The sequence below is a fragment of the Microcaecilia unicolor genome, chromosome 12 (genome assembly GCF_901765095.1).
Source record: "Microcaecilia unicolor chromosome 12, aMicUni1.1, whole genome shotgun sequence".
NCBI lineage: Eukaryota > Metazoa > Chordata > Amphibia > Gymnophiona > Siphonopidae > Microcaecilia > Microcaecilia unicolor.
In genome coordinates, this window is record NC_044042.1 from 58,266,727 (window position 1) to 58,279,734 (window position 13,008).

At 42.0% G+C, this 13,008-nt stretch overlaps 1 protein-coding gene across 2 annotated transcripts in view; it reads left to right on the forward strand.

Moving 5' to 3' along the window:
• Positions 1 to 13,008, forward strand: part of ARHGAP32 (Rho GTPase activating protein 32) — a 385,189-nt gene that overhangs the window by 340,503 nt on the left and 31,678 nt on the right. For both annotated transcript variants that reach the window (XM_030221202.1, XM_030221203.1), the window contains exon 13: positions 8,295 to 8,439. In XM_030221202.1, the coding sequence (XP_030077062.1) occupies positions 8,295 to 8,439 (145 nt within the window). The remainder of the gene's footprint in view (positions 1 to 8,294; positions 8,440 to 13,008) is intronic.

Here is a 13,008-nt window from a genome sequence, read left to right on the forward strand (position 1 = left end):
TGTAGGTAGTAGTTTCTAGTTCATGTGATAAGAAGAGAAGAATTATGATTATTTTTCTGTACAGATTTTTGCCGTCTGGCATTCTCAATAGTGTGAAATACTTTTGCGGTGATGCGTTTTTTTAGATCCTACTAGTAATCCTGCCTGCTGAGGGTCCTTGCAGTGTTATAAGAGTGGAAGAGTAATCCAATGATTAGAGCATTAGGGAAGACAAGATTTCAATCCCATTGCTACTCCTTGTGATCTTGGGCAAGTCACGTAGGAGCCCTTTTACTAAAACATGCTAAAATGTGGCCTGCATTATTCCTAGCATGGGTCTTTCCCCGCAAGCTGAGGCTATTTTTATCGCAGTGGTAAAATGGCCCCCATTTTCCATTTTGCCTATTAGTGACCAGGTGCTAATTTTCCCATTAACACGTGGCCATTAGCGCATGAGCCCTTACTGACACTTATTTTCTGGGAGGTAAAGGCTCTTGGCACTAACCACATGCTGTAATCGGTTGGCATGCAGAAATGTAGCTGGTCTAACTGATTAGTGCAGTGCATGCATACTCTCTGCCCCAAGACCCACCCCAAACCCACAGCACTAAAAAGTAAAAAAAAAAAAAAGTTTTTAGTGTGTGGGTAGCATACGCCAAACCCAAAACTACCTTGGGACACCTGAGCGCAGTGCTTACCGCAGCTTAGTAAAAGGACCCCTTAATCCTCTATTGCCTAAGGTGCAAACATATTGTAAGCACTCTGGGGACAGGGAAATATCCTACTGTAACTTACCTTGAGCTACTTCTGAAAAAGGCATGAACTAAATAAATCCCTTCTCCTTTCCTTATGAGGGTTAGTAGCACAGAGGAGGACGTTGAGTAGATGGCTGAGGGGGGGAAAAGGGGATCAATACAGTTGAGATGTGCACCCTTATATCTATGGCACATTGGTGCTATGCAGTAGGCGTAGGGTAGAAAATGATACCCTCTCATATGCAGGGCTCACCCATTCATTTCTTGCTTGTGTTGACTCATACAGCATGTCAGCATGGACCAGCTCACTTAATTTGAAGCAGCAGTTTCCATCTACACATACCAGTGGAGAGCAAGTGCTGCCAGCCCTGGCAATTCAGAAGGCAGCTTTTGTTACATAAATATTTGCACTTGGGGTTTTCCTCTCTAGGGAAAGCAAAGAAATGTGTGCTGTGGGTTTTTTAATGTGGTTGCTGACTGACTTCCATAAGACCAGGAGAGACTTGCTGAGTTGCACAGTTTATATCTAAGGAGCTTCTGCATAGCAGATGCTGAGCAACTGCTGCTAGTGACTCTGCAGTTAAATGCAGCATTTACGCAAATCTACTTAGGCCTATGCAGCCCAGTCCCCTAGTGCAGTGGTTTCCAAACCTGGTCCTGGAGATACCCCAGCCAGTCAGGTTTTTAGGATCTCTACAATGAATATTCATGACAGATTTGCATGCAGTGGAGGCAGTGCATGCAGACCTTTCTCATGAATATTCATTGTGGGTATACTGAAAACCTGACTGGCTGGGGTTCCTCCAGGAACAGGTTTGGGAACCACTGCCCTAGTGAAAAGGACCATTTCTGGCCCTATGGTCCAGTTTCAGATCTAATTTCAAAGAAGGATGATATCACCAAATCTTGTTTGTGCTCTGGAAAGTGACATCCTACAGAGGAGTGAATTAATGAGAGTCTGATATTTGAGGTTTTGTTTCACAGGCTTCTGTAAAACAGAGCTGCCAAGTTACCCATTCCAGGAGGGAGACTTTTTGGTTGGTCCTGAGTTTAAACTTGCATCCCAAAGCAGTGTAGTATTTGTAGTCCATGATTCCATGGGAACCAGATCTGTGGGTGCTTAGCACCCCCTATATTGAACAAACTCCTTGATTGTGTCCAAGGTGAGTTCTTTTCTGTTGGGTTTAGCACCCCCAACAATTTTGAAAAGTTGGCTCCGATGCATGATTCTATCCATGGAAATCACTGCAGTAGGTCCCATAATGCAGCAGATCCCATAATGCAGCAGGTAAGTTTGACAGAAATCCAGGACCGCCCAAAAAGTCACCCTCCTGGAATGGGTAACTTGGGCAGTTACTACTACTAATCTTTTCTATAGTACTACTAGACCAGGGGCGTAGCTACGGGTGGGCCTGGCTGGGCCCAGGCCCACCCAATTTCAGCCCAGGCCCGCCCAGGGCCAGCGCCAGCCCCAGCTCCCATTGCCGGCCACTGCTGCTTTTCCTGTTGAGCAGCAGGGTCGGCGCTACAAAAAGAAGAAGCGCTAACGCTAAGGATGAAAAATGTTTAAAAAAAAAAAAAAAAAGGCACGGCAGGCACTGTCTAGGCAGCCTTGAGGCATTGGCTGCTGGCTCGCAGGCTCCTCCCGTCTCCTACGTCACTGCCCCTGGAGCGACGCAGGGGCAGTAACGTAAGAGACGGGAGGAGCCTGCAGAGCTAGCAACCAATGCCTCAAGGCTGCCTAGACAGTGCCTGCCGGTGCCGCGCTTTTTTTTTTTTTTACATTTTTCTTCCTTAGCGTTAGCGCTCTGCTCAGTCAGCTGAGCGCTTCTTCTTTTTTAGTGCTGGCCCTGCTGCTCAACAGGAAAAGCAGCAGTGGCCGGCAATGGGGGCTGGCGCTGGCATGCAGGGCGGGCCTCGAGGAAAAGAGAAAAGAGGGAAAACAGATGGAAGGATGGCAGAGAAAGAGGGAAAACATGGAAGGATGGGGAGAAAAGAGGGAAACAGATGGAAGGATGGCAGAGAAAGGGAAAACAGATGGAAGGATGGCAGAGAATGAGGGAAAACATGGAAGGATGGGGAGAAGGAGGGAAAACGGAAGGATGGGGAGAAAAGAGGGAAAACAGATGGAAGGATGGCAGAGAAAGAGGGAAAACAGATGGAAGGATGGGGAGAGAAAGAGGGGAGATGGATGAAAGGATGCAGAGAGAAAGGGGAGAGACTGGAAGGATGTGGAGAGAGAAGGGACACTGAACAGAAAAGGGTAGAGAGATACAGAGACACTGGTTAGAAAGAGGGAGAGAGAGACATTAGATGGAAGGATCAGGAGAGAGAGGGTAGATGGATGGAAGGATGGGGAGAGAAAGAGGGAAGACGCTGGATGGAAGGGTAGGGAGAAAGAGGTGACACTGGACGGAAGGATTCAGAAAGAAAGAGGGGAGACTACTGGAAGGATGGGAAGAGAGAGGGGAGACTGGAAGGATGGGGAGAGAAAGAAGAGAGCTGCTGGATGGAAAAGGAGAGTAGTGAAAGACTGGAGAATAAGAGGAAGGGGCATGGGGAGAACAAGGGAGGGAAAAAGATGAAAAGCCATAAGTAGATGAAGGAAATTAAAGAATGGATAGTAAGAATGAATTAAATCAGGACAGAGAGAAAGAGGCAGAAAAATATTGAAGAAAGCAAAGAAAAAGGAGAGAAAAATGACAAATGGCCAGGAAAACCTGGCAGAAGAGTTAAGCGAAAACGAAGGAAAGCAGAATCTAGAGACTGGGAGCGACACAATGAGAAAAAGTAAATGGCCATACAACAAAGGTAAAGAAAAGACAATTTTATTTTTAATTTAGGATAAAGTAATATGGTACCTGTGTTAATGAAGTTTCAGAGACCAATACTTCCTTCCTTAGGTCAGGCGAGGATACCGTAACAGCATTATACTGACCTGAGGCAGGAGGTTTTGGCCTCTGAAAGCTCACTGAAAAGGGTGTTAGGCTATTAAATAAATTTTCTGAAATCTGATGCACTGAAAAGCAGCACTTTACCCTGTGTGACAAATGCATCTGATTAGCGTGACTAAATTTTGCTGGGGGAGGGGGGTAGAGAGAAAATTTTGTGCCCACCCACTTTGGGTTCAGGCCCATCCAAAATTGGCAGTCTGGCTACGCCACTATACTAGACATATGCAGCGCTGTACACATTATAAGTAGGTACTTATAATGTGTACCTGAGGCAATGGAGGGTTAAGAGACTTGCCCAAGGTCACAAGGAGCTGCAGTGGGAATCGAACCCAGGTTGCCAGGATCAAAGCCTGCTGCACTATCCATTAGGCTACTTCTCTACTTCAGGTCTGGTAAAGGGGTATTACTACTGTACTTAGGCAAGCAATTCTGCCTTCAATAAAATAGGAACCCATTAATTCTCAGTTTCATGTTAAACAGCAGCTGTGGTGTCACCGAATGACAGCACTTGGCCTGTTGTAAATACAGGATGTGTCAGTAAGTAAGTTAAATTTAAGTGTAGCATCAAAACACTAAAAAGTCACCTTTCCTAATGTCCCTCTTGTAGCTTGCGGTTAGTTCAAATCTGATGTCCCCTTGCTCAGGGCTGCTGTATTCTCTGAAGTTTGCATTTTTAACCATTTGAGTTAAATAAAGATATACCCTCTGCCTAGCTACTCCATTAGTACTCCTTGAATTAATTAATTATCTGCTATTTTGGGTATGCCTTTGAGTCTGCACTGCCGCTTTTTATTTGATTGTTTTGAAGAACATATTGTGAAAAGTAAGAAGGGTATAAAATGATTTTCGTGTAGAGCAGGGGTTCTCAACCCAGTCCTCGGGACACACCAAGCCAGTCAGGTTTTTCAAGATATCCACAATGAATATGCATGAGAGAGAGCAGCATACAATGGAGGCAGTTCATGCAAATTTATCTCATACATATTCATTGTGGATATCTTGAAAAACCTGATTGGCTTGGTGTGTCCCGAGAACTGGGTTGAGAACCCCTGTTGTAGAGTAACTTTGATGACATGGAATTGTATCCTGCAGAACTGGATGCTTCAAGAAGTACCATCACTCTTTCAATGGTGCTCCCAGATGATTTATCTTTTAACTATGGAATGCCTAGCTGTCAGCGCAAGGACATTGGCAAATGGGAGAAATTTGAAAAAACCTGGGAGCTTTTCTGAAATACTTTGAAAGTTTCGATTCGTAGTAGAATTGAAAATAGGCCATAAACTGTTATTTTATTATTATCTTAATGTAATGTGACATGTTCATGTTAAACATTGCTTCAAATCTCTTGATCATTGTTGACACTATTCTAGTTTGGATCTCTCCTGGTTGAGATGTCTTACTGGAATTACTGAGTGTTGGGGTAGGGAGTGAGATGAGGGAGGGTTTAAGGCTACAGAGTTTGTTTTTGAAGTAGGGAGTTTGGGTTAGGGTGTGGTGGACAAGAGTGTGTAAAAGTAATAAATATATTGGTAGACATGCATTGGTGGTTAAATGTTAAGTTTTGCATTGTAATTCTGCTGTAATTCACATATCTGAATGTTTTTTTTCTGTTCCGATAATAGAGATTTAAACATAAAAATGAGAAGCCCTGAGTAATTGATGGTTATGTGTCTTCAAGCCCAGTATAATTGAAGGGGTTTCTCCATTTTCCCCCATATTCTGTATTGGTCACTCAAATTGGGATGTGGATCCTAGATATGTATGTAAAGTAATCAATTAGGTGTCAACAATCAATACTTGGTGTTAAGCACTTAATTGGCAGTAATTAGGAGTTTTGCCCTACGCCCTCTTCTATAACATGGGTCCCTAAATTTCATAGCGTCCAACTCAAAAGGGGGGGAGCGGTCATTGGGAGGGCATCGGCGGGTCAGGGGCGTTTCCAGAAATTAGGTGTAATGTTATAGAATACCTGCATTTGCGTGCCTAACTGCTATTTATTTATTTATTTGTACATTTATACCCCACGTTTTTCCCACAGTTTTGCAGGCTCAAACTGGCTTACAATGCACTGATAGGCTATTGCCAGATCAGAGGTGATACAGTTACAATTAAATTAGAATCAAATAGAATCAAAGAAACAGAGAAAATAGATAATAAGGTGAAAAGAATTTAAAGATGGTCCGCAAATATGTTGGTAGGAAGGACTTCAGGCGATATGTTGAAGCCTTGGAGTAGGCTGAATCTCTGTGGCTGCCTCTGCAAACTCCGACATTGAGAAGGTTTTGACTCATTGTATGAGGCAGGATGAGACGAGAGCTGCCGAACAGGCCAAGTCGAAATAGCAGGCTGCAGAAGGAGTCGAAAGCTGCTCTTCAACCGACCACACCAGCTCCCCAGACGATGGCGGCAGCAACCAGGTGTCGTAGTTCTAAAAGGCCCAACGGCCCAGCTGCAACAATCAATGGTTGAAGAACGGGACTGGAGCGAATGGGCGGCAGGCTGAGTGCCTATCAGTTGGGCACAAGCATTTACACCAGATTTTGGCAGGTATAAGAGCTTGTGCCCAGTTAGTTGCAAGAAGCACACCAAGCATAATATTCTGTAAAGGGCATTCTGCGCAGAGCAGCCTTTACAGAGTGCTATCTTAACACGAATCATGTTAATGCCCAACTTTGGGTGCCATTTACTGAATCTGGCCCTTTGGGCTAGAATCAATATATCACACCTAAAAAAATTGGAGCTGAAATGAAAAAAGCCTAAGCATATTCTATAAAGTACGCCTTAATTTAAGGCGTACTTTATAGAATAAGCCTAAAATTCCACACAGTTTATAAAATACACGGAGGAGGAGATTCTGTATATGGCACCTAAAAAAAATCAGTACTGAAATCAGTGCCAACTAAGCGTACTCTATAGGAAAGATGGTCTCTTTCCACTTGGATTTAGGAGCTAATTATAGAATATGCTTGGTTGATATTTCAGCGCCGTTATCGGTGCGCATCCATTTACGCCAATGAAAACCTGGTGTAAATCTCAATGCATAGATTTAGGTGCACTGGGCCATATTCTGTAAGTAAGCGCCTAAATTTTGGAATGCCCATTTCCCCACCTGTAACCACGCCCCTTTTGCCTTTGCGCATTAGAAGTTCAGTGCACATGGTTACAGAATACGCTTAGTGAGTTGTGCGCCTAAATTCTAATCAGTGCCAATTAGTGCTCATTATTGCTTGTTAAGTGCTGTTATCACATGATAGAATACGCTTAGTCAATTGCGTGTGTAAATTCTAATTATTGCCACTAGTGTCAATTGCTTTTTAACTGGCAATGATCAGTGCCGATTGGCTTGTTAACTAAGTTGCACGCACAGATAAACCCAGGGGTTTGTGTCTATGGGAGAAATATTTAGTTCATGTGGCCTACAGTGCTTTAAAACGGGATTATCCAGGAAAAATGCATGCTGAGTATTTTGGGCTAGGTTTTGGTAAACTGCATTAGGTTTTTGTTTTGATTTTTAAATGTATGAAACTTCAACTAAATCCAATTCATATAAACACCAAGGAAGGCCTATGAATGTCGGCAAACTTCTTCTTTTTGTCTATAATACTGGCCGTTTAAGACTGCCTCTGCTTTATGGCAAACTGTGGATATTTGCAACAAACCATTCATTTTGCAAAAATCTGCAGCCTGACCACATTTTGCTGGCTGCTTTAAAGACCTCACACTGTATTTGGCTACCTTTCTTGGTATGAATAGAGACCCTGAACATTACGTGTATTCTTCTAGATATGCCTCACTTAGAAAAGAAGTGACATGACTTAATTTTGACTTAATTAAATTTTTCTGCCTTCCAGAAGTAAAACTTGCTGCAGGGGCAGACTGACAATGGTCTGGGCCCCCAGGCACTGAGAGTGGTCTGGGCTTCCCGCCTGGCCGCTGCTGGCCCCCCACCCCCCTTACTGCTGCTGCCCCCTTCCGCCGCAGCTGACGCCCCTGCTGCTCCAGTCGTACCTGAAGGGCCCTGGTGATCTAGTGGTCTCTGCAGGGGGGAGGGGGAGCATGTATTTTCCTGCCCGCTGCGCTTCCGCTATTCCCCCGCCTGCCGGCGCTGCCATGTTTTCAAAATGGCAGCTGAGACTTCCTGCTGTAGTCTCGTGGATCTCGACAGTCTCGTGAGACTTCTGAATGGAGTCTTGGCTGCCGTTTTTAAAGTACTGGGGTGCCGGGCAGAGAGAATAGAGGCAGCACAACGGGTAAGAAAAAACATGTTCCCCCTCCCCCCCCCCCCCCCCCCAGAGGTCACTAGATCACCAGCAGTGCGCCTTTAAAGGTAGGACCAGGAAGGGCTGTAGTGTGCAGCGGGCATCCGGGCAGAGCCTCTGGGCCCTCAGGCACTGCTTGGTTGCCCGAATGGTCAGTCTGCCCCTGACTTGATGGAACTGTCAAGAGGAAAGATTGTACTTCTATCCATATTGTAACTGCTGTATAGCAATATTCTGGGATTAGGAGTATTTTAGCTTTTCCGCATCATCAATATCATCAAATTACATAAAGAAACAAAATGCAGACTTTATCTTTAATACATAGTTTATTTCCTTATCCATTTTAGGCATGAATTTGACTCGGAACAGATCCCCGACCTGACGAAAGATGTTTATATTCAGGACATTCACTGCGTGGGTTCCCTCTGTAAGCTTTACTTCCGAGAGCTCCCCAACCCCTTGTTGACCTATCAGCTGTATGAGAAATTTTCAGTAAGTCATCACTAGCATTCTTTGTGATTTCTATATTCTACCCTCTCTTTATTTCCTTGCTGTTTTATACTGATGTTTGTTACATGCTTTCTACTGTACTATGTATTTGTATTATTGAACCTCTACGGTATTGTGTTAGCCACATTGAGCCTGCAACTAAGTGGGATAATGTGGGATATTAGTGTGTTAAATAAATAAATACCTCTGATTTGAGGTTCTCAGCTGTGTTTAGGAGGAAAGTTATAAAGCTGCGCCACGTTATTTGCTCCTTAACACAACTTAAAGGGCTCTAACTTAGCTTGTCTTGCCCTTCCTCAATGATATTTAAGTCACTGTGGGTAACATAGTAATGAGATGTAAATACATAGTATTTGAGATGTAAAGTAACTCATTACTATGTAAAAACAAAAACGTGGCTTTCGTTGTGCACTGAGGCTTTTTTATTGTATTGGGAGCATCGGGCCTCAAGTCGTGGCCCATTGCTCCTAGGCTGGAGCCTGCAAGGCCTGTGCTGTTCCCCAGCCCCCAATCACTTCCTCCCCTGATCAAGCCCTCCCCCCCCCCCCCCCAAACAAAGGGCCCCTTCCTGAAATGCCTATCATTAGTTTTCCTGGTGTTCCAGTGAGCTTTGAGCGGGAATAATCTCCATTTGATTCTGCCCTGGGCAGTGCTGTCTCCAAAATGGTGTCCCTAGCAGTAGTCTTGCGCTGCCACTGTTAGATGTCATGTTTCCATAGGGGTGCCATTTTGCAGATGATGCCAGCCAGGACAGGAGAAACTGGGGATCGCTCCTGCTCAAAGCCCACTGGACTATCAGGGAAAATAATGGTAGGCACTTTCAAGGGCTGGTGTGCATTGATTTGGGGGGGGGGGGGTGTTGGGAAGACGATTGGGAGGGGGGGAGGAATGGCACAGGCTATGCAGGCTGCAACTCTGGAGCATCAGACCACAGCATTGAGGTCTGATGTTCCCAGGCCCTGGAATAATGCTGCTTGCATTTACCACAGTATAGTCAGCAACCTGCGGTTCTGTTGTATTACAGGTTGCTGACTCCCATGGAAAAAGCTCATCTTTTACTGCACCTTGATACATTCCCTCCTCCCCCTCCCCCTTTAGAGTGAAAGAAAATCAAGTGGAGATATATGATGGATCAGTTCAAGGAAAGAGTTAATCGACCTTCTAGGGGAAGGCGGAGATAAGAGAGACCTCATTGTCTGTTTATAACTTAACTGTTTCATGTAGTTAACTTTCTTTCCAAACTGAAACGGTTTTCTATTCCAAGCTAAATATCCAGAAACAACACATTTGACCAAAATTTAACACTGGATTTTTCTTGACTTGTTAAATCGTATTTTAGCAGAAAGCCAAATTTCACCAGGATTTCCATCAACAAATTTTAGAGAACCAGCATAAGAGTTCTGATGAGGGGCTAAAAGATTAGATGTATGGTGGGTGAGATGTATGCCTGCCAGATCAGACATATCACAGAAGGTTAATGTAGAAAGTCAAAAATTAGGAAAGATGGTTTCTGACACTGTAAAAGCATTGTCGGACTGTCATTTGTTTAAATATTACAATGGTAACCATGAATGGATCAGTGCGGCTTACATTAAAAGAAGTAGGAAAGTGATCCTAGAAATTACATGTTAAAACCTAAACAATGACTATAAAACAACTGCTAAACTATAGTATCCAAGTTGGTTATAATCCAAAACCAAAAGAACAAAAACTAGTAGATAGTACCGACTTCTGAAGCAACCAAGTTTTCCATTTTTTTCAAAAAATAACATAATTGGACTGATGATAATATAACTTGCAAGAAACAAATGGGGTTCACACACTCCACAAAAGTGAAACACAACCAAAAAAAGGTGGACGAGAACCAAGTCCAAGAGATCAGTCCAATACAACAGGATAAGATGCTCCAAACACAACTTTATTCGAACCCTACACGGTCCGTGTTTCGGCTACAAGAGCCTTCCTCAGGGGTCTAAAAAATAATAACGTATATATAAATGTATAACATATTTATACAAAATATCTCAAAAACACATATTAGATACACAATTAGTCAAAATAATTAAAATAAATAATAAAACAATTTTTAAAAACCTTTAAAAGAAGTCAAATGCATTATATCTGTACATCAAATATTAAACAATCAAATTTCATCAATTTCAATATATTGATAAGACAGGAATAGAATACACAAAATCGATACGGATAAACTTCACTCACTAAATTTATTACATTATGAGGTTTATAAAAAAAAATGTAAAAAAATAATACAAATGAAACATCCAAATATGCAAACAGAGCAATGACATGAAAAATAATAATAATATATAAAAAAAGTTTTTTACAAAAATGTTATATAAAGAAATTTTATATATATATATAACCTTAATAAAATTAAACTATACACTCAATAAAATGACACTTCATATTAATAAGTGAGGCTTGACTAACCATTGTCAAAAGATTTATTCAAATATAAAGTTTGTTATTGTTTCATTAAATGATCAAATTTAACCAGTATATTGCTATATGGATATAAATGAACCCTAAAAATATCTAAAAACGCATATAAAAATAAAAAGGACAGGAATTAAGCATATGAAAAGTGAACCTACCAATCGATGAGTGCTCAGCTTTTTATCGATTGATGATGGAGCTCAGGAATATCTGTCAATGTGAAAAAAAGTCAAAACAAACACTCAAATAAAAATGAAAAATAAAAATACAATGAGACTATAAGCATGTATACAAAAAGATTGAGCAATCGTCTCTTTATAAAGCATTGCAAAAACAAGCAAAACTAGCAAGAAAAATGTCCGCTAAAAATATATATATGTCCACTAAAAATATATATAAAGGTGCGCCCCATCCAAAGGGACACCACCTTTTAGTGGTGGAGGGGCTTCTGTGTTTCAATGACTCAGAGGGCTATGCTGAAGGGTTACCCATATCAGACAGGCCTCTGAGGAGAAACCAAACCAAAGTGTGTCCCAAACTAGGGAGAGTGGAAAGATGGCGACCTGAAGCTTGTACGCTCAACGGCCCAGCTGTCCTCTGAAGTTCTGTCTTTCTTTACTTGAAATTGCCTCTCTGCATTTGCAGTTACCTTAATTGTGAGGAAGGGGACACTGGGGGGTCAGCCGCCAATGGCCAGCCGCTTTGTCCCCTGTGCAGCAAGTGTGGGACCGCTGCGCGACGAGCTGCCCACAGATGACTGGGTTGCTGAGTCCTTTGATTAGCGCCGGCGAAGGAGCTTCGATGCTCTTGGACCTGGAAACAACTTCATCGCTCCCGAATCATTTAACCACCATATCCAGAGGAGTGAGTTAGGAGTGTATGCTGAAATGGAAGTCGTTTACAGCTGAACCCGTGTCGGCGGGGCCACTCCTAAACCCGTAAGAGCTATCAGCTTGGAGCTTTTGGCTGCCATGGAGGTTACATTGAATATCATCTGGAAGGCGCTCCAGGACCTAACGGTGGTAGTAAATAATTTTGCTTCTGATATAATCTTATTAGTGCGCTACATGGATAATCTAATCGAATCCTTTGAGAATGAAAAATTGATACAGCAAATAAAGTTCTACAGGAGTAGGAAACGGAAATGATAATAGACCAGAAAAATTTGAACAAAATGAATATTATTACAGATGGTTAATATCGAGATTGTTGTTTTCCCAGAGTTCCAGGTATGACTCCTAAAGTTTTTTCCTCTGAAATGATTCCTCTTAGTATATTAATTCAAAAGGAGTGAAGCCTGTGAAACTGGGATTACCTTAATCAGTGGGAATTGGATTAGAGACTCAAGTTTGTATTGTTAAATAATTTCTGGTTTTAAAAGAGAAAAAAATGAAATCAGGTGTATTATTTCCACTAATATTGGACAATAAATATGTTCCCAACGAAATAAATTGACTATACACCGTTTTGAGTTTGAAGAAGCCAACCAGACGATCAGTGTGGAATAATGATTCAGATAAATAATAACTGTGAATAATCAGGTTAATACCACATTTTTTTTGTTTACTGTTGTTTAATTGATCTCCTTGTCTTGTTTCACTCTCCCTATTTTGTGGTCTAAGGAAGAGTATAGAATTACGTGATTGAAATAATTCTTGTGTGTTATTTTCTCTGTATTACTGGCAAGTTATTTTAGTGCTTGTAAAATTAAGTTGTTATAAATAATAAAAAATATATAAAGGTGGAGAAAAAATATATAAATATATTTAAAAAATGTCTATCTTATTAGGTCTAGAAAGAAAACAAATAGGAGCCCTTTTACCAAAGTGGCCTTAGCACCTGTTTGCGCAGGTCATTCCAGCACGCTAAGGACACTTTTTCTATTTTTTTTAATTAATGGCCACATGCTAATTTTGCTATTAGTGCATGAATCCCTACCACCACCTATTTTATAGACAGTAAGTGCTGACAAGGTAATCACATGCTAATCGGTTAGCGTGCAGCTGCATAGCTGTGCTAACTGATTAGCACAGAATATGCCTACTTTCTGCCCCCTGACCCTCCCCACGCACGCCAGTGCCAAAATTACTGTGG